Source organism: Barbatula barbatula (genome assembly GCF_947034865.1).
Source record: "Barbatula barbatula genome assembly, chromosome: 3".
NCBI lineage: Eukaryota > Metazoa > Chordata > Actinopteri > Cypriniformes > Nemacheilidae > Barbatula > Barbatula barbatula.
Genome location: NC_136764.1, coordinates 10,179,356 through 10,205,407, shown reverse-complemented (window position 1 = coordinate 10,205,407; position 26,052 = coordinate 10,179,356). Strand labels below are relative to the sequence as shown.

Genomic DNA, 26,052 nt, shown 5'->3' with positions numbered 1-26,052 from the left:
AGGGGCCTGAGGCTCTGTTGAGTGTGGCAGCATCATAAAACAGGCTGGAGGAGAGAGAGACCGGGAGAGACCAAGTGTTTGTGAGGAGATTAACACAATGTCTATGTGTTAGGGGATTTCAACTGCTCTGACTAACACACACACACAGTGTTTGATTGAAAATCATACGGAGCGAGTCAGAGTGCACTGTAAGCTGGAGATCCATGTCTTCCGTCTTGAGTCTTACTCTAAATCTTTACCAGCTGGTGAAACTGTCCCGCACACCGTAGCAATGCTTATGCGGATTTGTTTGCGTGCGTGATGGCTCTTTATCTCGTCTTGTCAGGAGCATGTCTGAATCAGTGAGGGGTTGTGGTGTTATCTGACCAGCTCCATATTATCAAACGTCATTAATCATTATGGCAGACGTGCGGCATGCACAGTTTATGTCTAAAATGAAAGCACATGCTTTAAAATACCAAAGGTTCTTTCTCACGTGCCCAATTGTTCATAATCCTAATCGGATACACTAGAAAAAGGACCAAAATGTAACATCTTTATCTTTAGTGACATGCACCACGGCAGTGCCATTATTAATTTTATCTGTATCATGATACCTCTATATTGAAACTTCGTATGAAAGTGAATGCATTCTGGTGTCATCATACTATTGAAGTAGGCCTACTGTGCTTTTTGTATAGGTATAGAGTTCTGATTGGTTAAAAGCATCTTTTTATCCTGGGTTCAGAAGCCTGTCTAAACCCTGCAAATGATTTTACTAACTGCTCAGTTATCTAAGGAGACTTATTTGATAAATGATACCCTCAGGCTTAAAACGATCAACGCATGCTACCAGATAATGAGCAAATGGATATTCAAACATCACTTTCTTCCCCTTACTTGCTTCTTTCCATTTTTAAAAGATCTATATACATGCACAACCAAGAGTAAGATTTGGTAAACAAAGCAGAAGATTTTTCGTCAAATTGCACAAGATCTGGACTATAGCACACCAGCTGTATTGACTACATGTATGGTGCTTTAAATGTGTTTCACTTTAATTGCCACTTCCACACTATGGTTCCTCGTTGAGCAGGCTGCGCAGAAAAATATTTTTTGCCTTTCTCTCTCTCTTTCTCCCAGTGGATGATCAGATTGCAGCGCTGGCTGCTCTGTTGCGCCTCTGAGCCTGCAAGTGACTACGTGCTACACATTTTTATGTCACTATGTCACGAGCCAGAGAAACAGATTCATAGTCGGCGCGCTTCTGCTCCTTATTGCGATGCCCAAAGACGCGCGACTTCGTGCGCAATGAGAGCTCCAAAGGCTTTTGAAACCCATTACAGATGCAAATTATTCACATATGTTGTGTATTACAATAAAATGCCAATGTGTTTGATGGTTAGTAGACTAAGTCTTCGTATTCTTCTGTTGGCTAATTGGGCAACATCTTGTTTCACCATTGCGCTCCCACGCAAAGTAGCGCTAAGTCTCTTTGGTTTGGCCAAAGACTGTCTCCGTGTCTGGTTGGCAGAGAGACAGCGCGTCTCTGCCTGGAAGGGGTTAGAGGGTTTGCTTGTTCCCAGTACTGCTCATTCTTTCTCAAGGAGGAGGAACGAGAGGAACGCGCAACCAGAGCGGCGTTTGCGCGCCCGGAGTGTTGAGACCAACGCTTTCAGGAAGCTTCACATCAACGAGAACCTACTAAACTAGCCCACCAGTGACTGTCCACGCGTGACAGAGGACGGAAATAGGTAATTTAAGGGAGTGACCCGACTGCGCGCCCGCAGAAGCGCCCCCTGCCCAGCTGCCAAAGAGAGCAGCCAGCGAAGAGCTGTCAAGTCCTTCTACACTTTGGATTATGACATTATAACATAACTATACAGTGCGGGCTATTTCGGATGTCCAATTCTCCACGCCGAGGATAAAGAGTTGCGTTCTTTACGGTATGGACGAGAAAACACCGGTTCGCTATAAGTGACAGGATGCGCTCCGACTGACGTGCTCTGACCAGCCTCATACAAACTGCCGTTTGGATCCGAACATAATACAAGGGACAAAATCCAGAGGATATAACTGTAAAGACGGGAGACTGATTGAGGATGTATTGGTGTTGGCTGTTTGTGACTCTGACGGGGTTGTCCGTGGCGCGCGGTCTAACGGGTGAGTTTGTTATTGAGGTGTGAAAACTACCGTTTCATACGGGGAGCAGGAAAGAACCAACAGATGGGGAGAAATCAGTCATTCTAAAAGACACAATTTTGCTGTTAATAAGGTTACATCAGATTATCAGTTTTGACAACGAAATTGTGTCGTTTTTAATTAAAAGTCTGACGAGAAAAATCACAGTACTAAAATTGTCAGGGTGATTCAGACATTTAATATTTGTGACTTAAAACGCATTACCTGACAACACATTTTCGGTATTTAGGTATTAGGTATTGCCTTTAACCTGTTTAATTAGTTTATTTTAGGATTATGACACAAGTGCATTAGTCCGTTTAAACGTTGGCAGCATTCCTCAGAAAGATCTATTCGATCTCGGTTTCAGTGTGTGTATTTATTTTTGTGTGTGTATGTGTGAGCTTTATGTGTTTATGTGTGTAAAGGGAGAGAGTTGGGTGTGTGTGTTATCAGACTCGAACATTCAGACACAGTGCCGTATCTACCCCCCACAACGGCACTCTTGACACAACTTTTGACAGCAGACTTACTTTTTATCAAAAAGTCGCCCAATTTACCTGATTTAACCTTACAGTTAAACGTATTTTCCCAGCGGCTGTTTTGTAATCTTAGACACTGATCGATCATCGGGCCCGTTATCGACCATAATCTTATCGATCCGTCGAACAGCCTGTAAGATTAGAGCGCACTGTATTGGACATTATTGATGCAGATACCGTTATTTGTGGAATACGATGTAGTTCATTAAAATGCCTCGTATGTTGCCTCGATGTTTTAACGATGTTCCCCCTCTCCTCTGTGTCTTTTAGAAACCCCCTGCGGTGGGAAAATCATGATCGCTAGCGCCGGTTATGTGACCTCTCCCGGTTACCCGACCGGGTACCCTGTGAACGAGCAGTGCACCTGGCTGATCCAAGCGCCCGAGCCACAGCAGAAGATCCTCATCAACTTCAATCCACATTTCGACCTGGAGAGCAGGGACTGCAAGTGAGTATTTCAACGTTAGAGAAAACGTAGACATCAGGAATTGTAAAAACAAAACAATTCAACCTGGTTTCAAACATTCGATTTATATTTATAGCCAGAGGTGTGTGCCACCTGTTGGTTGAAAATAAAATGTTGAATATTTCAAAAGTTGAATTTAGGGGTTAAACTATATCTATTTATGGACAACATACCTCAAACAGATGTTTTTTTTTCCAAAGGAAAGGAAGACTATTTTTCCCTATAGAGGGAAAAAGGCACATGTGATCTGATAACTTTTTGTTTACAGTTTTATTTCATCAGACTGATGAGGGCTCGGCATCACTTCAGTAATTAAGATGATTGTTTTTGTAATGAGGGGGCCGTCGGGCAATGACGTTAATGATATTGAGGATGGAGGCAGAGCTTGTTATTGTCTTGCGGTTTATTTCAGTGGTTAGGTTAACAGCATCACCGCACTCACACAACGAGCCTTGTGCGAACCAAATCTCATAAATGAAATAGATTTTGTGACTCTTTTACATTTTTAACAGCTTGTAAATGGGACGTAAATCAGCAGCTGTCAGTCACACAGGCTTGCATTACTATTGGGTTGGATTACGGTGCCAAGGGACCAATGAAAAGTCCCCTCTGCTGAGTGTCCTGCTGTGGGCTCCTGAGAGGAGATGTGAGGGTAGTAAACAGACCATGAACATCCCTTTCGCTCCACATTTTCTTTAGCCCATCTTGTTTCGTTTGTGTGTGTGTGTGAGTGTGTGTGTGTGAGTCATTGTTTTTATTTCCCGGTGGGGACCTAAACCTGAATGCACACCAACACATGGGGACTCGTGCCACCATGGAGACCAAAATTGAGGTCCTCATGGGCAAAACAATTTATAAATCGTAAAGAAATGTATTTTTTGAATATCTCAAAATGCAAAAAGTTTTTCAATGATCTTTACGGGTAGGGGATGAAATAAACAGTTTGTTCAGTATAAAATCATTACCCTATGGACTGTCCCCATGGAAATAATGTGGGTGTGTGTGGACTTGGTTTTTGTATGTTAGTGGGGACCTAAACCTGTTAGTACAGTTGGTACAGTATACAACTCATTACTCCTATGGACTGTCCTCACGGAGATAATAAAACGTGTGTGTGTGTGTGTGTGTGCGAGAGAGAGAGAGAGAGAGAGAGAGAGAGAGAGAAAGAGAGATAATGAGGAAGAATGAGTTAGGTTATGGTTGGATGGCATATTAGCATACTACAATTACTATTTTTAAAGAAGGGATGCCATTTGTTGTGTAAACCATGCCACATGAATAACAATATGGTAATGACTTCATTACCGATATACAGTGTTCCAGAATATGTCTGTATATTCATTAACATGCACTGGGCTCAGATGTTCACTTATAAATATAGGCAGCTGCCAATATAAAAGTGTAGATATGAATGTGTGCCGTGGAATGTCTGGTGAGTTTTGGACATGCTTCCATGAGTGCCGGTATGGGAAAGGAAAGGTTACTCAGAATTCCCTTTAACCTGGACCAGATGGTTTTGTGTTGTTTTTGGACTGGATTCAGTTTGTAGCTCTGGCAAAACGGCAGAGATCATGTTGAACATTATCAGACCAGCTCTGCAGAAAAACCCAGGAGATCACTGAAAACATACTCTTCATTCTTGTGCTGCGCTGCGGGGCACAACACATCGGATCTAACAGGCTTTTCATTTAACGTTATTATGTAACAGAGCAGACGTTCAAAGTGGTGTTACTCTTAGATGTCCATCAAGATTAGCGCGGTTTTACATCTGTGTGAAGAGCTTGAGATGTTGACACTTATGCTGGTTTCATATCATCAGAATGACTGTGATTATGAATTTTCTTGAGTGAAAACATTCACATGTCAATCAAACGTGTGCAGTGTGAAAACTTTCGCAATTCAAAGGGATACTCCACCCCAAAATAAAAATTCTGTCATAAATGATTCAAAATCATGTAGTTCCAAACCTGTATACGTTTCTTTGTTCTGTTGAACACAAAGAAAGATGTTAAAAAAGAATGCTAGCAACTGAGTTTTCTGGGGTAGTCAAAATGGTATAGTCAAAGGTGCCCCAGAAATGTTGGTTTTGCAAAATTTTAAGCTCTCCTGTGGCTCAGTGTTTGCAGCATGGTGCTACCAACGCCAAGTTTATGGGTTCAATCCCGGGGTATTGCACATAGTAGTCAGAAAGAAATGTATATTACAATGCAATGTAAGTTGCTTTAGATAAAAGTGTCTGCCAAATGGTAAATTCTTCTCCAAAAACATCTTCTTTGTGTTTAACAGAACAAAAAATACAATGTGTTCTACTGTGGTAGTTAATGGTTCCCCCAGAAATCTCAATTGTTAACACTTTTCGAAATATCTTTCTTTGTGTACAACCAACCAAGTAAATGTATACAGTTTTGGAACAACTTGCGGATGAGCAATTCGTTTTAGGTGGACTATCCCTTTAAATCAATGTTATTCACAATTCTTTTAATTTCCATAATCTGATGTAATTTCCTCATTCAACTGGGTATTAGATGGAGATACATCCAACTGGACTTGATTCTATCCATTGGGAATTGTTTGGTTTATGAAATGTCAGAGTGACCATATACCTAAGCAATATGACATATGCACATGACCTTTTTTGCTTTTGTGATATTGCTTTAATAAGCACATCTCAAGTCTTTCTTCTTAAACATTTAGCTAATATAGGTAAATGAAGTACGCAGTGATTAAGTATTTGGCTGTCATTAACAGCAAAGCTGCACACGGATCCATTTTGGCATTATGAGCGTTGCCATAGAAACAGTTAATTTCTGAGTCCAACGATATTCTCAGATGAACAGCTCAAGATACAATAAACTGTAATTATGCTAATTCTGACATAACCTGCAGGACAGTGACACGCTAATTTCCCGCACTGATAAAGTTTCATACAAAATCTGTGAAACAATTGTTAATTGATAAAGAAAATGTAAAACGAACACACTAAGACTGAGATATCAGATATTTTGATTTCGGGTTGAGGAACGCGCATGGTTTTAAAATGTTGGGAATGTAATTATTTTATTTGAGTTGCATAAGTACACCCCCCCCATCTTATCTAGTTTCTCAGTGTGTGTGCATGTGTGTGTAGAACATTCTTGTCTTATCTAAGGGGTTGTCAGAGAGAGGGGTCTTTGCGGCAATTGCCTCTGGCCCCAGACAGTAACGTAATTAGTGTGAAATCAGACACACATGTTCCTGTGTCATCTCGCACATCCAGATATGCAAAGCTATTTGTACGGACCAGTCATAGACGCAGTGGTTTTCGTGGTAAGATAATGATATTTACTACTGCCTAACCCTCAAACTCATACCAACCAGTTGTTTTTTGTTCTCGTTATTCTACCATGTTTATTGTATTGTAAATCTCCAGATTATATATTAATTATTCTTTTAAATGTATCTTCCTCTGTCGTCATTTTATAGTTTTCTTTTTAAGTATATATATTTTTTCAAACTGTAAGAAGACAACCGCACAAGCATTTCACTACATGTCGTATCTCTTCGCCACCAATAATGCTTGAAACTTGTAAGAAACTTCCATCAGATTTATAAAACTTCTTGTCGTTTTATTTGTATGCGTGATTTTAAAACAACGTTTGCGATATTTGCAGGGACATGTTTATGAAGTTGGCCCACTACACATTTTCACAGGCGCACACCCGTCACAGGCGCGAAAGTAAATCGTACGAAAATGTCTGAATGAGGTCGTATGGATTGATACGAATTAGCCACATTATAAAATAGTGCAGTTTTTCTACTAAAGCAAACGATGCATAGACACATTTGCTTTAGTATCTCCGTGGGGACTTCTACACAGTTTCACACACAGAACCTACATCCGTCATTTAAACGTGAATAGAAAGAGAAATGTAGTTTATAGTTTGGTTTTATGATATGTGTTCCAGTAGAGAAAACGCAAGTTATTCCCTGCAACATTTATGAGGATTGATTCATCTCAAGCCGCTCTGCTACACACACATTTACGGAGCAGAAGTAATGTTCATCATTAATGGCTTTGTTGTGTGGGAATGCTTCAGAAATGCCGCACATATTAATCATTAATGGCTCCCTCTCTCTGCCTTCTTAACAGCCCTCCCAATAACACTTTGTGATTAGTTGTGCTTACTAACACAAGGGTTTTAACAAACCCTCGATTTTAAAGTTTGTGCCACGGCTACAAATGAATCAAATCATGCTGATGAGAAGGTGTTGCTTATACTTTAGTGAGCAGACTTGCGTTTATAGCATACCGTATGTGATAAATGGCCAGACTTGTCATATACTTTTCATGAAACTGTAGGCAGCAGAAAATCATTGAGACTACTGCCAGAAAACAACTACCCAGATCACTTCTGAATTTAAATTTCTGTAGCTCTACTGATAGAGCACGGTGCTAGAAAAGCCAAGTTTATGTCTCAATTCCGCATGAATTGTTATAATTTATACTGCACTGTAAGTCGCTTTTGGATGAAGGCGTCGGACAAATGTATGTGTATGTCTTTGTTATGTCTTGATAATTCACTGTCGGTCTGTCTTTTCTTTATTTAAACCGCGATTGTTCTCTCTTGCGTGTATCTTAATTTATCTATGCGGTTATCATGGTCAAAACTACTTGCGATTTCGCGATATCTATCAAAATGTTTTTGAGGATAGATAAATGATGCCATCATAATTTGCATTGTGTGTTTTGTCTGTTATTTGGTCATTGAGTCGATCAATACAAACAGTAAGTGTAGTAAGCCAGAGTGAAATAATTTTTAACCCTATTCATTCTGAATGGGTGCTGAATAGTTTATGATATTATGATATGTGTAGAATTAAGACAATATCCATAATCATGGTTTTTAAGATCACTGTTATTGACACTACAGGTATATTGTGACACCCATAGTGTACACTTACTGTATATATATTGTGTCTGGATCGATTAGGTTCATTGTTTGATTGTTTACTCTCAGTTAGTAGATCATGATTTCAGCACCTTTCACATCCTTGTTTTCTGCGTGTGTCTCAGTAGAAGAACACTTTTACCTCTGCTTCAAATCTTTTCACTTCTGTATAAATTGGGTAGATCTGCTCTCAGCATCTGTCCGTCATCAGATAAAACACCAGCATCACTCAACTGTCTTTTCCCCTCGCTATCGAATACATGCACATACCCGAAAGCACTTATGTTATCCAACCAAGACCTCAGTAAACTGTATATTGAAGTTTCCTCATTTTTAAAAGATTAGATGAATAAACTTTTTTGATTATTGAGAAAGTGTTCTTGTAACTAACATGGTAGCTAATTGGTAACACCATGTCGTCCATGTCCCTGTTACCAGGTGTACATGTTCTTTGTTTGTAATCCAATAATTAAAAAATATGGATCATCAGGGTGTCATTTAAGTCTAGTGTGCAGGGGCGATCTATCCGAAAGGCAGGAAGAACACTTCTGCTCCCAAGAGGGTCACGTTGTGGTGAGAGGTCAGAGGTCACATTGACCGTCAGTGTCTTTGGTTACAGCAGAGCACAAGAGCGTGAACGTACTCAGAGGGGGTCCTGTGTGTAAAACCAGTGTCAGGTCAGCAGGAAATGCTTCACGTTTCGGTTTTGTGGGATCTGAGGGTGTAAGTGAATTTCAAATGAGTCATACACAAGTTATTGGAAGGCAATGAAAGGGGGTTTTACAGTTTACATGAAAATGTCTGTAAAGGCTGTGGAGATAATCCTTTTTTTATTCAATTTTATTTCTAAAGCGCTTTTTGCATGGTTGTTTAACAGCTTTAAAGGAATACAATTTTAGCACAAAGAAACACTGTATAAGAAATAAGCTAACTGTAAAAATAATAAGTGTCTATGCGATTAAGTGTCCGTAGGCTAAAGGAAGTGTCTAATCAAACCATTGAAATACCTAAACTCAATTCTGATAGCAGTATTTTAACCAGATAAATAACCAAACCTGACTTCAACAACAATGTGTGTGTGTCTATAGGTATGATTTTGTACAGGTGTTTGATGGAGCGGATGAGTACGCTTTCTCTCCTGGGAGGTTCTGCGGCAAAATCGCTCCATCTCCAATCATCTCTAGTGGAAACGCTCTGCTCATCAAATTCACCTCTGACTATGAAAGTGCAGGCGCTGGATTCAGCATCCGCTACGAGATACACCGCACAGGTGCGCAGGCAACACACATTTAAAATGTTGTGATCATTCAATGAAGCTTAACACCATTACATCCCCTCATACCGTTATTTTACTTTTTGAGCAGGTACTGAGTGTTCCAGAAACTTCACGGCATCACATGGAGTGATCCAAACCCCTGGCTTCCCTAATAATTACCCAAACAACCTTGAGTGCACCTTCATCATCTTCGCACCCAAGATGGCGGAAATTGTCTTGGACTTCCAGAGCTTCGATATGGAACCAGACACGACTGCACCTGCTGGGGCTGTCTGCAGATTTGACTATCTAGAGATTTGGGACGGATATCCGACAGGTAAAGACAGCTATAAATAATTTAAAATGTATAGTTTACTTACTATTGCTTAAGTGTATTATTGTTTATTATGTTCTATGTCTAGGATTTCTCAGCATGCTTAGAGAATTTTGATGTAATATTTTACTAATAATATTAATTTTAATTTAATTCGATTTTGCTTTTTTTTCTCCGTCACTCTCACTCAGTGGGACCTCATATCGGTCGGTACTGTGGCTCTAGGAAACCAAGCCTTGTTATCTCCTACACTGGAGTTCTCTCTCTTAGCATCCATACAGATAACGCTATCACCAAGGATGGCTTTTCAGCCAATTACAGCATCCGAACCAGCTCCGAGCCATCTCAGCAGTACCCCGGCAAGTTTCACACTAGCTCATTCCATTAAACTCATGTCCTACATTTAACTTTTTTCCTAAAGTCTATTTATATTGTTTGTCGGGTTTCTAACACCCAGATCAGTCGCAAATTAGTTTCACGTTTGTAACATTACATCTGCAATCTCTCTCGTAAGATGCCGTTGAACCTTAAAGACTTTTATTTGTAAAATGACTTCTTTTGTATTCGGCTTCACATTTGAAATAACAAGACTTGCGCATTGCGCATTTGCTGTCGGTTCCAATATGAGACAGTCATTGATGTATAAATGTGGGTGGCCATGTTAATGTGTTGATGATTGGGACATCACAAGAGTTTTGATCCGCAGTCTTGTTTTTATAAATAGTCTGGGTGAACTGGGAAGGCAGCATTAGTACATCAAATTCTTTCATTGCAAAATATCAAGAGACGGTTTCATTTTGGTAGCAAAGCATTTAATAAATCCAACAGGAAAGATGACAATAAGTCTAATGTGTTGTGGATATTTCTGCCATCTCAGCTCTGTTTGTCAGTGGCTTTTATTAAACTCATCTATCAGGTTTTCAGAGAGAAGCTAACCGAGACTGTTAGCAATAATGTGGCAATAATGCGTGTGATGGCACTGAAGAAAAACTCAAGATCCTTTGAGACCAAGTTGAGCTTGACTTCACAGAACCGTGTGTGTGTGTTCAGCTGTGTAATAAAGCGCTGTGAGGTTGTTAGCTTATAATTCATCTTTATTCCACTGTCACATGGGGCGTTGGGTCACTTTATGGGTCATCCGCGGCCAAACATGAAAGTCTTAAATTTCTGTTAAGAAGACCGATGTGACCCACGCAACCTAATTTGAAGACCATATCCATTTATATAATTCTGAATGTATGATGATGTGTGTCTGCTGTTTTTTTCTAAAAGGATGATCTGTGTGTGTGTTTTTGTTTAGGTAAATGTATGTCGCCTTTAGGAATGGAAAGTGGTGAGATCACAGAAGACAGAATCACGGCGTCAACCCAGTATAATCCCAGCTGGTCTCCACTGCGCTCCAGACTGAATTACCCTGACAACGGCTGGACGCCATCGGAGGACTCGGTTAGAGAGTGGATACAGGTACACACGTTTTCCTATCATAATGAGGACTTTCCATTCGGTTCTATTGTGTATTCTGAACTAATAATATTTTCTATCCCATAACACTAGCCAGTAGTAAGATTTTAATTAAATCATTACTTTGTATGTTTATTAAGCTGTTTATTGATCTCACGAGGATCATTGGCTGCTCCCCGCAAAGGTGATTTCAGGTTTACTATCCATGTGGGAGCATTTGGTCTTCACAGTGTAGACAGAACCCCTCTCTCTCTCTCTCTCTCTCTCTCTCTCTCTCTCTCTCTCTCTCTCACGCAAACAAACATTCAGAAACACACACATGCTGTAATTTACCATGGAAAGATTTCCCCATAGCGTTATATTTCCATGCGCTGACATACACGTGCATAGATTCAAAATTAAAACGAATGTTTGTTTTAATATGCTTTATTATGTACTTAATATTTAGAAAGCATGGAAAAAGTTAAACTTATGCTTGTGAATGCAAGTGTGTACTTGTGTTTGGTATTTAAGGTCCATTAGTTTCAGAGTACTGTAATGAGAAAGCACACACACGAACACACACGCATACACTACTTCCATACAGTATATAGTCGACGAAAATCAGTATGCATTATTCACAATTGAATTGAAAGAAAACTACATACAGTATATGATTTGTGAGCCTTTTTAGTCATGAATAACTTTAGATGTTTTACCCTCCGAAGTCTAGCCAAAACAGTACACACATTCAATCGCACCACCCATTGTCCTCCTGATGGGTGTAAACAGGTTTGGCTTGTGAAGAGGCTTTGAATATGAGACTCCACTTGACATAAATATTAAACACAAGGATGTATTTATGTACTGTAGGACAATGGACGAATTGTCAGTACAAGGTGAAGTAAGAAGCTTTTATAAGCCCCCTTTTTCAATTTTATTAAATAACAGAGAGAGATCATTTCCCTTCTCCTTCAGACACATGGAATCACCGTGGAAGCTCTAACTGTTGAATGAACAGCTTTTACAGAGATGTCGACAGATTATTTCATCCAAGCAAGGTTTTAGTAATCTGTAATACCACTTTAGTTCTCTGGACACAAACATATACTGTATACGGAGGAAGCAGGTCTTTGTTTCTAGAATGGACGTGGTCGACATGTTGTCATTCTCACAGCAGTGAATGCAGGAAGGGTTTCCTCTCTGAATGAGGAAATTTATGTAGCAACGTACACGGGGCAGACGCTGACAGTACGTCTGCATTTCTGAAAACAGACACACATCTGGAAAACACATTTCATTCTCACACACACACACTCAGAGAAAGAGAGGTAAATCTTTTTTTCAGTTCAGATTACAAGCAATGAAATAGCCTTTAAATGTCATTTAGGCCAGTGGGTATGGAATTATTGGAATATATTGGAACACACTTTCAGTTCCTTTGAAATTTAAGTAGACGTTTGATTTATCATTCTCAGGATTTTAGGAATAGTGGTACGGAATGTCTGAAGGAATTTATCTTGCACGACTGATCTGTTTTCCATGTACTGAAGATGTTTTGCGCCTCATCCAGTTGGCTTCCTCAGCTGTGGTGGAAATTTCCCACCATTTCCAGCAATAGTGGGAAAATTCTGTCATAACCTTGTTCAAATACATGTGTGATCTCTTTAAAGCACAAAACATGTTTTTCGGTGGTTTTGAAAGACTTCGTATACAGTGTGTTGCTCATATAAAAAAGACTATTTGAATGTCAGGTTTTTTAGTTTTTTCTGGTAAATTTGTTTTGAGGAACGATACTAAAAATGTATTCATTTTGAATTCTACAGGAAAGAAAATGAAAATGGATGTGTTTTGAGTGACTGTACAACGACAGAAAGTACATTTTAGTGTAGATCTATGCCTCTAACCACATCTCTCACTGTGGTAAAACGGGTGTTTTGCTGATGGTCTGTTGCACATCTGATGTGTGAACTGAGGCGAAACTGTAACGGTAAAAAATGATACATTGAAGTTGGCAAATGATGTCACAACCTTGGTCAGGGCCTTTCTTTCCTTTCTCAAACCGGCTGTCTGTTCTGTCCAAAACCTTCACATTCCTGTCACCGAACAAGTGATCCTTATCCTGGGGCAGTTTTGACTTATTCTGTTCTGTCTTTGGCCCCTGTCTGGGAACGATGTTTGAAGAGAGAAGCAACACGGGGGTCGGCTGAGTGCCGTCTTCCTCTTTCCTTATCCTGCTTTCCGTCTCTATCTCAAACATCTATTAATATCCTGTTTTTTATAAAAAAGTGTTGATGTTTGTTTTAAGGCCAGTGTGATACTAGCATTTACGAGGCTCTGCTCCGGCCTGCCATTGTTAAATGTCATTAACACTTGTTGGGCCTGTTAACGGTGGCCGGCACTAGTTGGCAGCTCAACTGCTGCTGATACGGCACAATATTGAAAAGCTATTAGCCCCGACAATACTTTCCTGTTCGTGAGGAAGAGAGAGAGATGACATTTTTCTGTGCAATCTGCTCTGTGATTCTTGGGTGGAAACCAGTGGAAGGGATATGTGAACTCTTTTGCCAGGAACGCTTTGCTTTGCGCCAAACTCTCTCAATGGGCTATTTATGCACGCTTCTGTTGCGTCAGTCGAGTTTAATTTATCCCGAGAGTCACGCAAACCCTTGGGACTCAGTTTGGGAATAAAGTACAGTCTAGATTTAATGCTAGCATTGTTCCAACCTACAACACCATTTGTCATGATGTGTCAACCTTTCTGGATCTGTGACCAGACAACCTGGCGTTTGTGTTTTTATGATTCATTTGAGTGTAAACTGAATCAGACTTTGGGTTTGTACAGACAGCGTTTGATTTTTATGTGTATATGACTCATATCAGTTGTTTGTGGGATTTGTATTAATCCCTGATCCTGATCCAAACCAATGAGCAAATCAGATTTGAGGGTCATTCCAGATATGATATATATAAGTAGTCATACACATTATTCTCAATAATAGCTCTTCTATCTGTGTTTCTGTGTCTTTCAGGTGGATTTGGGGTTCCTGCGGTATGTGACAGCCATAGGAACACAAGGTGCCATATCAAAGGAAACTAAAAAAGCTTATTACGTAAAAACATACAAGGTCAGTGTCAGCTCAAACGCAGAGGACTGGATCATCATCAAAGACAAAACCAAACCAAAGGTGAGCCTTTTAATTTTTTATATATATTTGTATATATTGCTATCATTGTTAAGAATATTACTGCTTATATTTTCCTGGCATTATATTCTACTATTTTTGTATATATGAATATTTATATTTATCTGTTGCCGTTGTATTGCTGTGTTGTGTCTATTTTGAAATGTGCAATGAAGAAAAACACATTAAATCAGGATATGGGGGAGGAAAGTGTGATACGTTTGTGATATAGGCTATGTGCTGTTTTTCACTCAGGTGTTCCATGGAAATCAAAATCCCACCGATGAGATGCTCGCCCTGCTGCCCAAACCCACCCTCACCCGTTATTTACGAATTCGACCTTTAACCTGGGAACAAGGAATCTGCATGCGTTTCGAGGTGTATGGCTGTAAAATATCAGGTATCCCATCACACACGCATCACAAGAAGCTCTTTCAATCTTTTAATTTAGTAACGCACGGGCAAATCCTGACTGTTGTTCTGTGTTTTGGAACAATGTTGAGACATCACTAACTCTCCCACGTTGACGTGGGAGGTTGTGATGTCACAACCTTGGTCAGGACCTCTCTTTCCTTTCTCAAACCGGCTGTCTGTTCTGTCCAAAACTGCGTGTGTGTTTGATGACCTTAATCAGTGTGTGATCATACAAGATTCACCCCCATGCTCGCATAGTGAATTATTCACTGACACCTAATACTGACGCGAATAGGCATGACCTGTGTCTCTGTTTATTTTAATAAAGACAATAGGCTGCATGTCTTTTTCATTTGGGTCAGAATATATATAAGAAGAAAGTGCTTCTTTAATCAGGACAGCTCATTCTGTCTCTCTTTCTCTCCCTCTCTTTCTTTCTCTCAGATGCCCCATGCTCCAGTATGTTGGGAATGGTTTCCGGTCACATTTCGGACTCTCAGATCTCAGTGTGGCCGTCTGCAGAAAGGGGTTGGCTTCCGGAGCAGGCCAGACTGCTGACCGGGCGTACGGGGTGGGTGGTTGCTCCCCCGCAGGTTCTCGGGAAGAACCAGTCACTGGAGCTGGATCTGGGAGCTTTGCGGATGGTAACGGGCCTCATCCTCCAGGGGGGGAAATACAGAGACTTGAATATTTTCATTAAACGCTTCAGAGTTATGTACAGCACTAATGGAACCGACTGGACCTACATACCAGAGAAGAACAGCAACAAAGTGAAGGTGAGAGAGAGAGATTTGGGAGACTGACTAGGGAACAAACGCTATAGTATTATCACGGCAAAGTTTATTTTTCAGAAGTTCTTTCAGAAGCATTATAATGTATACTTATTAAAGATAATTGCAATATACTATAGCATTCTGTATTTCATATCTAAATGTGATTAAGACGGAACAAAAGGTTTTTAAAAATCTCTCATTTGCCCATTTTGTAGGTGTTTACGGGTAATCTTAACCATGACACCCCAGAAGTACGTACTTTTGATCCCGTGATGATGCATTTCCTGCGTATCAATCCTGAACGTGGCACACCTGAAGGCATGGGGTTAAGGCTGGAGGTTTTGGGGTGTGACCTGCAAGGTGAGTGACAACCAAACCAACCAATCATAGCACTCACAGAAAGTTCTTTCTCAGGCTGATCTATTTAAATATTGCAGAAACTATGAAAGCTTCATTTAATTTGACCTCTAAGCTCCCTTGATCTCTTTTTTCTTACTCTTTCTTTATCGTGTCTATCTCCCCAGAGCCCACAACACCTCTCCCCATCACAACCACCATGGAAGCAACCGCAGCAACAGTCACAAATGTGTCATCGAATATTCAAACACCTACCATCTTTCAAACAACAATGGACAATTGTGTGGATGACGGCAACTGCCATGGAGAGACAGATTACAATCCAGCAGGTTTGATGCTTACTCACAAACCTGTTTTTGTATCATCACAAGAAAACTCTGATTTTCATTGTTTATAGATATATGTAATTGGTGGTTCTTGCAAAGCCTTAACAGAAAACACTACTAGTGCTTAGTAACACACTACACTGCATACAAATATACCCAGAACACCCAGAAGCAACCACCTGGTAATTCCCTAGCAACCACTGTTGTTTTTTTTTATTGGGTTATTGAATTAATGCCCTTGGCATTTATTGTGTTGAGTTTTGCCACAGCAAGCACCGCTGATATGTTCTTCAGAACATGTACTTGTAGTATTACCTATGCCGCAATGCTACACTTAACTGTATCCCTTGCAGAAACCTTCTGGTATTTTTAGATTTTAATAACGTTATTATGTAACGCATTTATTAAGCAATTTTCATCAGAGGGCTGTTGGGTGGTCTCCAGAATGTACACACACACACTCACACACTAGCACGCAAACACTCTGTATTTGAGGTCTGATTTTTTTCCGTATGTTCGTTGAGCCATACACGTCTATAGTTTTGTACTGTCCTGATGGTGTTTTGTATATTCACGGAAACTTGTATTTTTCAAATAAGCATAATATAAGGATCAGTTTCCATAATGGGGACCGCTGTCTGCTCCCCACAATGTAGGCGATTTAAGATTTTATCCTTGTATGGGACATTTGGCAAACTTGACCACACATTCCCAAACCTCCATACAACAAAACAGAGACAGAATATGACCCAAAAGGTTACAAACACAACAAAACACAAACACCCACACAGTGAAACAGACACCATTTATGACCCAGTAAGGTTACACATTGACAGTGAAAGAGCAACATGCTATGACCTATAGGTTACACAAACAGGTATATGACATATCAGATAACACAAACACACGTTTACAGATGCAACTACAGCACAACAGGCAAAAACTCAAGAGGAAACACAAGTGAACACATAGAACATATAAATTGCAATGTGTGTTGTGAATGCGTTACATCCCTTACACAACGATACACTGTATATATATACATACATGTTATATTTCAATATAATGAATAATACATAAGAAATTGCCACTTTTCACATATTTAAATTTGGTTCCAATATGTTAATATATTATTTAAAGGTGCTGTGTAATTCAATATAAAATACATGACTATGTCTTCAGAGATTTATATAGACCTTACATAATAAAGAGTTTTATTATCTTAGAATTATCTATTTCTATCCACATACACCGTACATGGAATACATGGAATTCACCATGCTGTTTTTACGGTAGTCCTAAACGGACAAACTGCTCCACAGAGGGCGCCTTTGATAAATATGTTATCTCATTCGAAACGTGACGACATCTTGTCCCTGTTTCAAAAGGGAGGATGCTGTTGGTAGCAATTTTGCAACCTCACCACTAGATGCTGCTAAATTTCATACACTGGACCTTTAATGTATTCTATTTTACATCATATTCCTATATATTTTGGTTTTGGAAGGAATGCACAGTAACCTTTTAACGTTGATTTTTGACCTGACGCAATTTTCTATCTTTTTTCAACAGAAACTATAGTGGCTGAGCCATTTTTGGAGAATGAGCCAATGCCTGGTGAGACATTATTAACACTTAAATGCAGTCAGAGACACATGGTGTTTTCTTTCAAATTAAGAGATCTCAATCGTTTTTTATATTCTCTGTACCCTCAATATCTTGTTTTATACACATACATTTTTTAATGTTACTAAAGCATTATTCTTAGTACTAGTTTTGTACAGACTCCACAATAATAAAGTAAATAACATTTTAAAAATAAACCATTAGTAGTTTTAACGAACAATATATCAGTAGTGCAAAATATACTTTTTTCTTTATGTTAAGCAAGCACATGAAAGAATCTCTACTGCCATCCAGTGTTGTTCATCAGAATTACATAACATCCCCTTGTGAACTTTATACAAAAACTGAATCCTGTTTTCTTCTTCAAAAACACTGTTGCAACATGTACTAACTGGTGTATGAGGAAACGGACAGTTTGCCTTTTATCCGACTTGCCAAATCAACTTTCTCCTAGAGTAACTTGAGGTTAAATTCCCTGTTCAAGTCCACGATGGTAATAGGAAACTAGGTCATATATAACTCTCTTTGAGGTTTGAACTTTCAACCTTTTGGTAACCTCCCCAATGCTTTACCCACAAATCTGCCACCAGCTCTAACATCCCTGAGTGGGTTCAATCACAAACTCTAATAAAGTTGAATATAAAGCTAAAGAGCTCATTGTGTTTTTTTTTTCTTGTTTAGCATACATCTGGTTTGCCTGTGATTTTGGCTGGACTGAGAACCCCTCCTTCTGTGGGTGGAGTCAAGATGATGGTGAAGGAGCTGAATGGCACTTTACGAACAGTAGCAAGCATCTTAACCACAAACTGCCTAATGTGGACCACACAGGTTGGTTGGCTTCATCCTTCCCTTTCAAGGCAAAATAATAATGGTTAAATTGACATTTTTACGTTTTTTAAATACCAAATATATCTCACACATAGATGTCACACCTCAGAATTACACGTTTGGGTTTTCTTTTAACCCAGCTATACCTGACTCTTCTTTCTTTCTTTCTTACTTTCCTTCTTTCTTTCAGGAATGCCTCATTACTTCATTTATGCAGCTTTCAACACAAGCCCACACAGAGAGACGGAGAGAAATACCGAAGTGGTTAAAGAAGAAGAGTTGGCGACAAAAGGATGGATGGCAAGACTGTCCAGTCTCCCGGTCACGGCACCAGATTCAGACCTGTGCATGTCATTCTGGTACCATTATACTGAGAAACACACAGGAACTCTGAACATCAAACAGAAGATAGAGCGAGAAGATGAAGAAGGGAATAAAGAAGAGACTGAACATCTGGTCCGCTCAATAAACGGAAAGATGAAAAGCAGATGGAGGGAAGGAAGAGTTTTGATCCCCAGGGCTGACACACCTTATCAGGTACGGATGCCCAACACTTTAATCTATAAACACATCAACATGTATACTGTGATATTAACATGTGTTGGATGTGTTTACAGGTGATTTTTGAGGCTCACGCAGAATCTGGCTATATCTCACTGGATGATATAAAGATACTGGATGAACTGGATCCAGAAGAGTGCAAGGGTATGTTAACACCCCCCCCCTTTTGTGTTCGGCCCCTCCCCCGAGGTTCGGACATCCTAGTTGTTATCTGTCCTCCTTGATGTCCCAGATTACACATAATTCCCATCATTGACTTCAACAGCGACCAGCTAATTTATTAGATTTTTGATTTGTGTGTGTGTTTCAGACCCAGAGTATAAAGAAGCTGATCAAGATGAAATCGGTAAGCCTTGTGTTTCAATTGGAAAGTGTTATAGTAATGTTGTAATATACATCCCACTAATTGCCAATGTCATAATGTATGACACGAGTTTCAGCACTCGGCAGTCAGATGTGTTGGTTTATTACACGGCTCTCTGGAATACTCAATTTTGATAGCATAAATAATGTACATTCAGCCAATACAACATTCACACTAACACATTTGGCAGAAGTCTTTATGCAAAGTAACTTACAGTGCATTTAAGCTATTCATTATACATTTTCATTTTGTATCAGCATGCGAACCCAATGCATTGGTTTTTGCTGAGCAATCGGAACGCTGAAATAGTGATGAACTTTGCATCCCTAAATATATTATACCAGAATTCGACTTCATCTATCTTATGTAATTAATAAATTCATGAATGTAAGAAATCAGCACTGCAGTGTAATTGTGTGATGCTCCAACAGTGCATATTGCAAGTTTGATATGTTGTTCATATATCTGTCAACACAGATAAATTCTCGTTCTGACTCTTGACTGTGTGTGTGTTTGTGTGTGTGTTTCAGACCCAGCGAACGATGATGAATATGAGATTGGTAAGACAAAAAAATACGTTGATAGTAATAATAAAAAACACCTGACATGACACCTGAAAACTGTGATAAAAATCCAGGTTATCACACAAAAAGTAATTTTAGTGCTTTTCCTAAATACGAGTAGAAATATTAATGTTGTAGCCTATTGCTTAAAAGGGAATATGGAGTTGTTTACTTTGCATTAAATTGTTTTTACTGTTTCTCCAGTCTTCATTTTTTGCAAATTAACAATATATTTTTTATATGAAATTTGGGCGGAATATTGTTAGTTGTTCACAGAATGAAACAAATATGATCAGTTTAACTGAACACACGCTTACAAATAGTGAATTTGAATTTTGAAATGGTCTCTTTTCTGCGGCTTCTCACACAGTTGGGTATTTTAAGCTGTACACAACTGGACACTTGTTTGTTTGAGTGTTTTAAAAGCAAATGTTTGTTAACATGAAACAGAACGTAAAATATTATAGCTTTTTAAATTATGCAACAGTTTTTTCTCACAAACGTTGTTCTCTCTCTGTCATATCAAGTTAAAACAAAGCTTGTTTTTTTCTCATTTGACATATTGTCAAAGCGTATACATTAACATTACCAGACTATAAAACGAAATCAATGAGACAGTAAAAAAAGTAACTGCGACTAAATTACACAAATTAAATAGTTTCTTGTTAAAGTAGTGGAAATACATTTTATTTTTTCTTTTCCTCTTTCTAGTGCACTGTCCAGAACCCGAGAACACCCTCTGGAGTTTTGAACGCGGTTCCATGCTGAAGACTTTGGATCCCATCCTGATCACCATCATCGCGATGAGCGCAGTAGGGGTTTTGCTGGGCGCCGTGTGCGGTGTACTGTTCTACTGTGCGTGTGCCCACACCTCCAACCGAAACCTCTCCGCCCTTGAGAACTACAACTTTGAGTTGGTGGACGGAGTTAAACTACAGAAGGAAAAACTCAGTGCACAGAAGTCTTACACAGAGGCGTGAGAGATGCCAGGAGAAATTGCAGAATCATTTCAGAGGAACGTTTTAAGAACGTCATTGCAGACTGAGGCGTTTTATTCTCAGGATGTATGGGACCGGCCTCTAGCGGTCGCTATGTATAGATTGTACAGCCAGATGATTGTCTACTTGTTTGTTTGTTTGTAAATGTGTTGCTGGTGATGAGACCAAGACAAAAATATGTATCTTCTCACACAGTGGGGGTTTCCTTACTCTACAAGACCCCTTTTTTGCGAGGCACAGTGTACACAAATGGATTTTCAGTGTTATTGTACTCTTGAGTGTTTTAAAGCATATGTTTATGTTTGTTCATCTCACACTTCATTCCAATGGTGCCTTTAAATGTGTTTTTGTTGCCTTTTTACATATGGGCAGACTGTCATTTGCTCTTGAGCACAAACTGCTCTCTCACCAGAGACAGACTTCTCACAAAGACAGAAGTCTGTGTTTAAATGTGTCAAATGTTCCACCATGTGAGACATTTCACATGAACACATTGCTTTTTACGTAACAAAACAATAGATGCACTGTTCTAAAAAATGTTTGGGTTGGACAGATGTGTGAATTCACAGTCTTACTTCCTACATTAACTATAAATTGACTTGGTAACAATTTGTTACAAATATTTATTTACACTGGCATGGTCATAAAGAGAGAAATTGAACATCACAAGGATTTAACAATCTATGCCATCTGCTAAATTAAAGGTGAAATTGTAAAATCTTTCTTATTGAAACTTTTCAACACTCTTTGCTCTGGATCTCATGCAATTTGTAATCTTTGTTCTGCTTCTGTAACATTTGCCACCAAATGACTTTGTGATCCCCATGGATCATCTGTAAAAACTCAGTGTCTACGAGACTGCCAGGAGCCAGTAGGACACCTCCTGATCTTGAGACAGCTGAGGAGACGTTCACTTTGGGAATGTGTGGGAATTAAACGTCAAAGTGAAAACATCATCAAGTGAAGAAAAAGAAAAGTAATGTTAGACCAGCTTCTTCTAGAATTAAGATCAGAAAGATTTGTGCTTTAGAGCATTGGCGGTATGTGGAAAAGTTGAGATGACATAGGCAGTGAAAAGGGCATCTGGGTCCATTTCACACAAAGGAAGATTCTAAATTCGCTTCAACAACTGAGAGGAGATGTAGCCTTCTCCCACCTAAATGGACTGATTGATGTAATTTTGCACTGAGAAATATATTTAATGAAGAATTTAGATAGTAACAAAAACGTTAATGACTTAAAATTGTAAAATTCAGCTGTCTATGTAATAGCTCACTTTTTAATGCTATTTAAAACGAAATGTTATTTTTCTTAAATGTAAATGTTTCTGGTGTTTTTCTGCCCCAGTGGACAAAAATAATGCCCTTTTGACTTTCCATCACAAACATTCACAAAAATGTTACCCGTTTAGTTTTTGATGTTATGGAGTTCAGTCTGTCTTGTGGCTGTTCTGTATTCACAGTTCTGTGATTTTAGGAAAAAAGAAGACGTGAAGACACAAGACTAACGTCCCATCAGCATCACAAAGACGTCTGCATCAGCAGCGTTCTAACTAATCTGACCAAGCGACAAAGAAAGTCCAAAGAGTGAAGTTAATAAAGTTTCTATAATGGTTTGTTGTTGTTCCAACGGTGTGTTCATTTTTTAAAAGCTCATTTGTTGATTCTGGCAAAGCTGCCGTTTATTGATCTCTATAAAATAATCTTAAATGACATACGTGTGGTTTTATTGGGCTCCACTGTTTAGACTGTAAGAGTTATGGGAGTGTTTGTTTGTTTGGAGACAACTGTGTGCTACAGAAAGTATTTGGACTTCGACTCAAACGAACGGTTCAGGAAATGATGTACTTTGTTTCGATTCACCGCCACTAGAGAGCGCTGCTTTATAAGGAATGTTGGGCTGCTATTTCAATCTCTACCACCAGAGGCCATATTTTCTCTGTTTGAAAAACAATAGTCTCCGAAATTGGGACTTATGGCGCACAACTGATGGAACGGTTTGTTGTGGTGTCCAAAACAATACTGGATGTTATCGAGTGAACTAATTTACTATAAATTATCACTGTAACAAGTGTACAAGCGATGCACACTCAGAAATCGGCTAGTCGCTGAAAGATATCCGAATGAATTTCGACAGAAGTTCAGCAGCCCTCCCGACGACTTCTCTCTCGTTTTCCTTCGTCTTCCTCAAGTGGAATATTACTTCTTAAAGTGGACTATGCCGTTGAACAGCCAGACCACATTAAGCCTTTCAAAATGAATACGTGCATTGGCTTTTTTGTGTGCTGGTAAAGGAAACCTAATGCGGTTTCACAACAAACCCATAAACCACTAGTTCTTGTTTCTGTGTGCGCGCGCGTGCGCGTACAGATACTGTAAACACAGAAGATAACGGCAATTTAGATTTTTTGACCATTCATATTTGTAGTAATAAATTCACACAACTCAATAAAATAACTGTTATTATGAGTGTAACATTAGATCATTTATATTAATTTGATTACTGTTGGTACTGATGTCTTTCATCATCGCGATCATGTGTCCACTCATAGCCAAACACCGAGCGCACCGTGTCTATCCATTCGGTCACCCCAGCCCCCGTCCCGTTCTCAGGAAAGCCCTGAATGTTGAATAGTTTCTTGCATCCACAGATCAATCACATTCGCAGTTATTTTAAGAAATGTTTGAGATTTTTAGTGTTCAATAATGATTAGAAACAGAGGTAGAAAACCTTTTAACCATCATTGAAGAAGGAAAAAATGTCTCAGTTATACATAATTGGTGAATCAAGCTAGTCAGATAACAACAAATAGGTTTGTATAATATTGTTTGTATATTGAAACAGCTTTGTGTTTACAGGTGTGGATTTTATAAGGTCAATGCGAAAGCTTTTTGCTTAATAATAACTATATGATACATATGAGTCCTGCAAGCCATCTTCATTTTGTCTGGGAAAAACACAACCATTTAATGTGTTGTGTTTATCTGTCTTACTTTGTTCTGTTAAGCTTCACTGAAAAAAACGATTTAATTTCTTTACTCATAGTCATGACAAATCCCGATTCCCACAAACCAAACATTTACTTCCTTTTTGAAGTGACGTGTGTAATCTTCGTTGTCATTTGCACAACACCTCTTGTCTCTGTAAATCGCTTTGGATAAATGACTCACTGTAAATATAAATATAGTCTGATAATAAAGTCTAAGTCAAGGTGAGAAACGGCACGCGTCACGCACCGGAAATAGTACAGACTCGCTCACTTTGGCTGGTCCTAGATCAGCTGTGAAACCGAAGTGAAGTGGATTTATTCATAACGGTAAAGGAGCTCGCTGTCTGTGAAACGATAAGGGTGTAAGTCGTCTGTTTCCTCAATCGGGACATTGTCAGTAAATACAACTATAAAATCTGATTAAATGTGAAAACACATTTCACTATAAACGACTATAAGCTCTCCTGTAGCTCAGAGGTATGCGCTAGCAACGCCAAGGTCATGGGTTCCATCCCAGGGATTGCACATAGGCTCAGTGGCGGCGCCAGGGGGGGTCTTGGGGGGTCTCAAGACCCTTCCAAAAAATGCCTTGACCCCCCCACCCCTTCCTGGTTAAAAAATATTTGATATATATTAAAATATATATCCGGGATAAAGATTTAAAAATCGTTCTCTTCAAACTACGCAGAACAATAAAAATTAATAATTTAATCGACATATAAAAAAATATAAACATCAGAATCAATGCGACGCCCCATGAACGTCGCTGCCGCTGCGTCTTTCGTCATTGCGTTCAAGGCGCTGTCGCGCAGCCGCAAGAGCTGCTACGAACTTTTCTTGAAGCTAAAAATGGATCGTTTTGTCATACCTAAAAAAGGGCGGAAGAGACAGGTGAGCAGATGGAAAGAAATGGCGCCTCATCGAGCGCTACAGCGGGCACAGATGGTGGGAATCCTGACGGCGGAGAGACAGCCTCAATTTAAATCATACACGCGTAGTTCGTTTGGATTGTAAATATGTTTTCTGTCATGGGTGTGGCCAGCGCCGCCGCTCCCACGCGCATCACGCGCTGTTGCGTAAGGCACCAAGTGCTGAGGCGACACCAAAATAGCATAATGAAAAACATTTTTTCAAATCTAATATTATTTCATTAGGCTATAGAAAAATGATTAGGCAGGCACATTTTAGCCATGTATATGTAAAAAAAACGGCCTAACAATCGCCGGTTGATGGCGCGTGCGCCTGACGCAGTATGACAGACGGTAGCCTAGGCAACTTATTTGGAAATGGCCCCGAAAAGACATTAGGAGTCAGGATCAGAGAAAAGAAAGAAGAAGAAACTGCGAGATGATGACCGTGCATCACATGCAGGTATGTCCATGTTTAATTAACTTACATTCGGGAAATGTGGATGTGCTGCTACTAATTCTGTTTACTGAAGAAAAGTTTGCACTTTCAAATGTGTAGTGTGTGTTGGATATTCTACATATGTTTACAAAGTCAGCAAAGCTGTGAAGATTTTACTTTCTCTATTTAGTGTTCCTAGGTTTTATACTGCGATGCTGCTATTGTGTTATTGGTATTGAGTTATATGTTTGGTAATAAAAAGTTAAACTGGCAAATTTCAGGGTGGGGGGGTCATCATAATGGAATTATGCTTAGGGCACCAATATGACTAGCAGCGGCACTGGGTGTGGATATGGCAATTAAAGCCATACTGCAATTGATTAATTAATTAAAAACAAAGTAGTTGATATGCTGTGTTGTTTTATTTGTTTAGTAGCATTAATATGCAGTTATTACCCGTGTCCACTGTATTTTCTGTTGGTTTTCATGAGACCCCCCTTTAAATGACCAGGATCCCCCATTGACCCCCCAATCAAAATTGTCTGGAGCCGCTACTGCATAGGCTGTAAATAAACAAATGTACAATGCAATGCAAG

General features: G+C 39.3%; 1 protein-coding gene across 1 annotated transcript; it reads left to right on the top strand.

The window, feature by feature from the left end:
* The first annotated feature begins 1,445 nt into the window (after nucleotides 1-1,445).
* nrp1b (neuropilin 1b) lies at nucleotides 1,446-22,833 on the top strand. The gene is made up of 18 exons (XM_079451403.1): nucleotides 1,446-2,142; nucleotides 2,973-3,150; nucleotides 9,185-9,366; nucleotides 9,461-9,688; nucleotides 9,877-10,044; nucleotides 10,986-11,149; nucleotides 14,158-14,313; nucleotides 14,566-14,710; nucleotides 15,169-15,500; nucleotides 15,713-15,857; nucleotides 16,022-16,183; nucleotides 17,753-17,797; nucleotides 18,488-18,634; nucleotides 18,825-19,171; nucleotides 19,252-19,339; nucleotides 19,506-19,541; nucleotides 20,090-20,119; nucleotides 20,834-22,833. The coding sequence occupies exons 1-18, from the start codon at nucleotides 2,082-2,084 to the stop codon at nucleotides 21,100-21,102; spliced, it is 2,883 nt and encodes a 960-aa protein (XP_079307529.1). The 5' UTR covers nucleotides 1,446-2,081; the 3' UTR covers nucleotides 21,103-22,833.
* The last annotated feature ends 3,219 nt before the right edge of the window (nucleotides 22,834-26,052 follow it).

Coding starts and splice junctions, on each gene's coding strand:
- nrp1b (XM_079451403.1), top strand. CDS start 2,082: ATGTATTGGTGTTGGCTGTTTGTGACTCTGACGGGGTTGTCCGTGGCG. Junction 16,184..17,752: donor GACAGATTACAATCCAGCAG/GTTTGATGCTTA, acceptor TTTTTTCAACAG/AAACTATAGTGGCTGAGCCA. Junction 17,798..18,487: donor GGAGAATGAGCCAATGCCTG/GTGAGACATTAT, acceptor TTTCTTGTTTAG/CATACATCTGGTTTGCCTGT.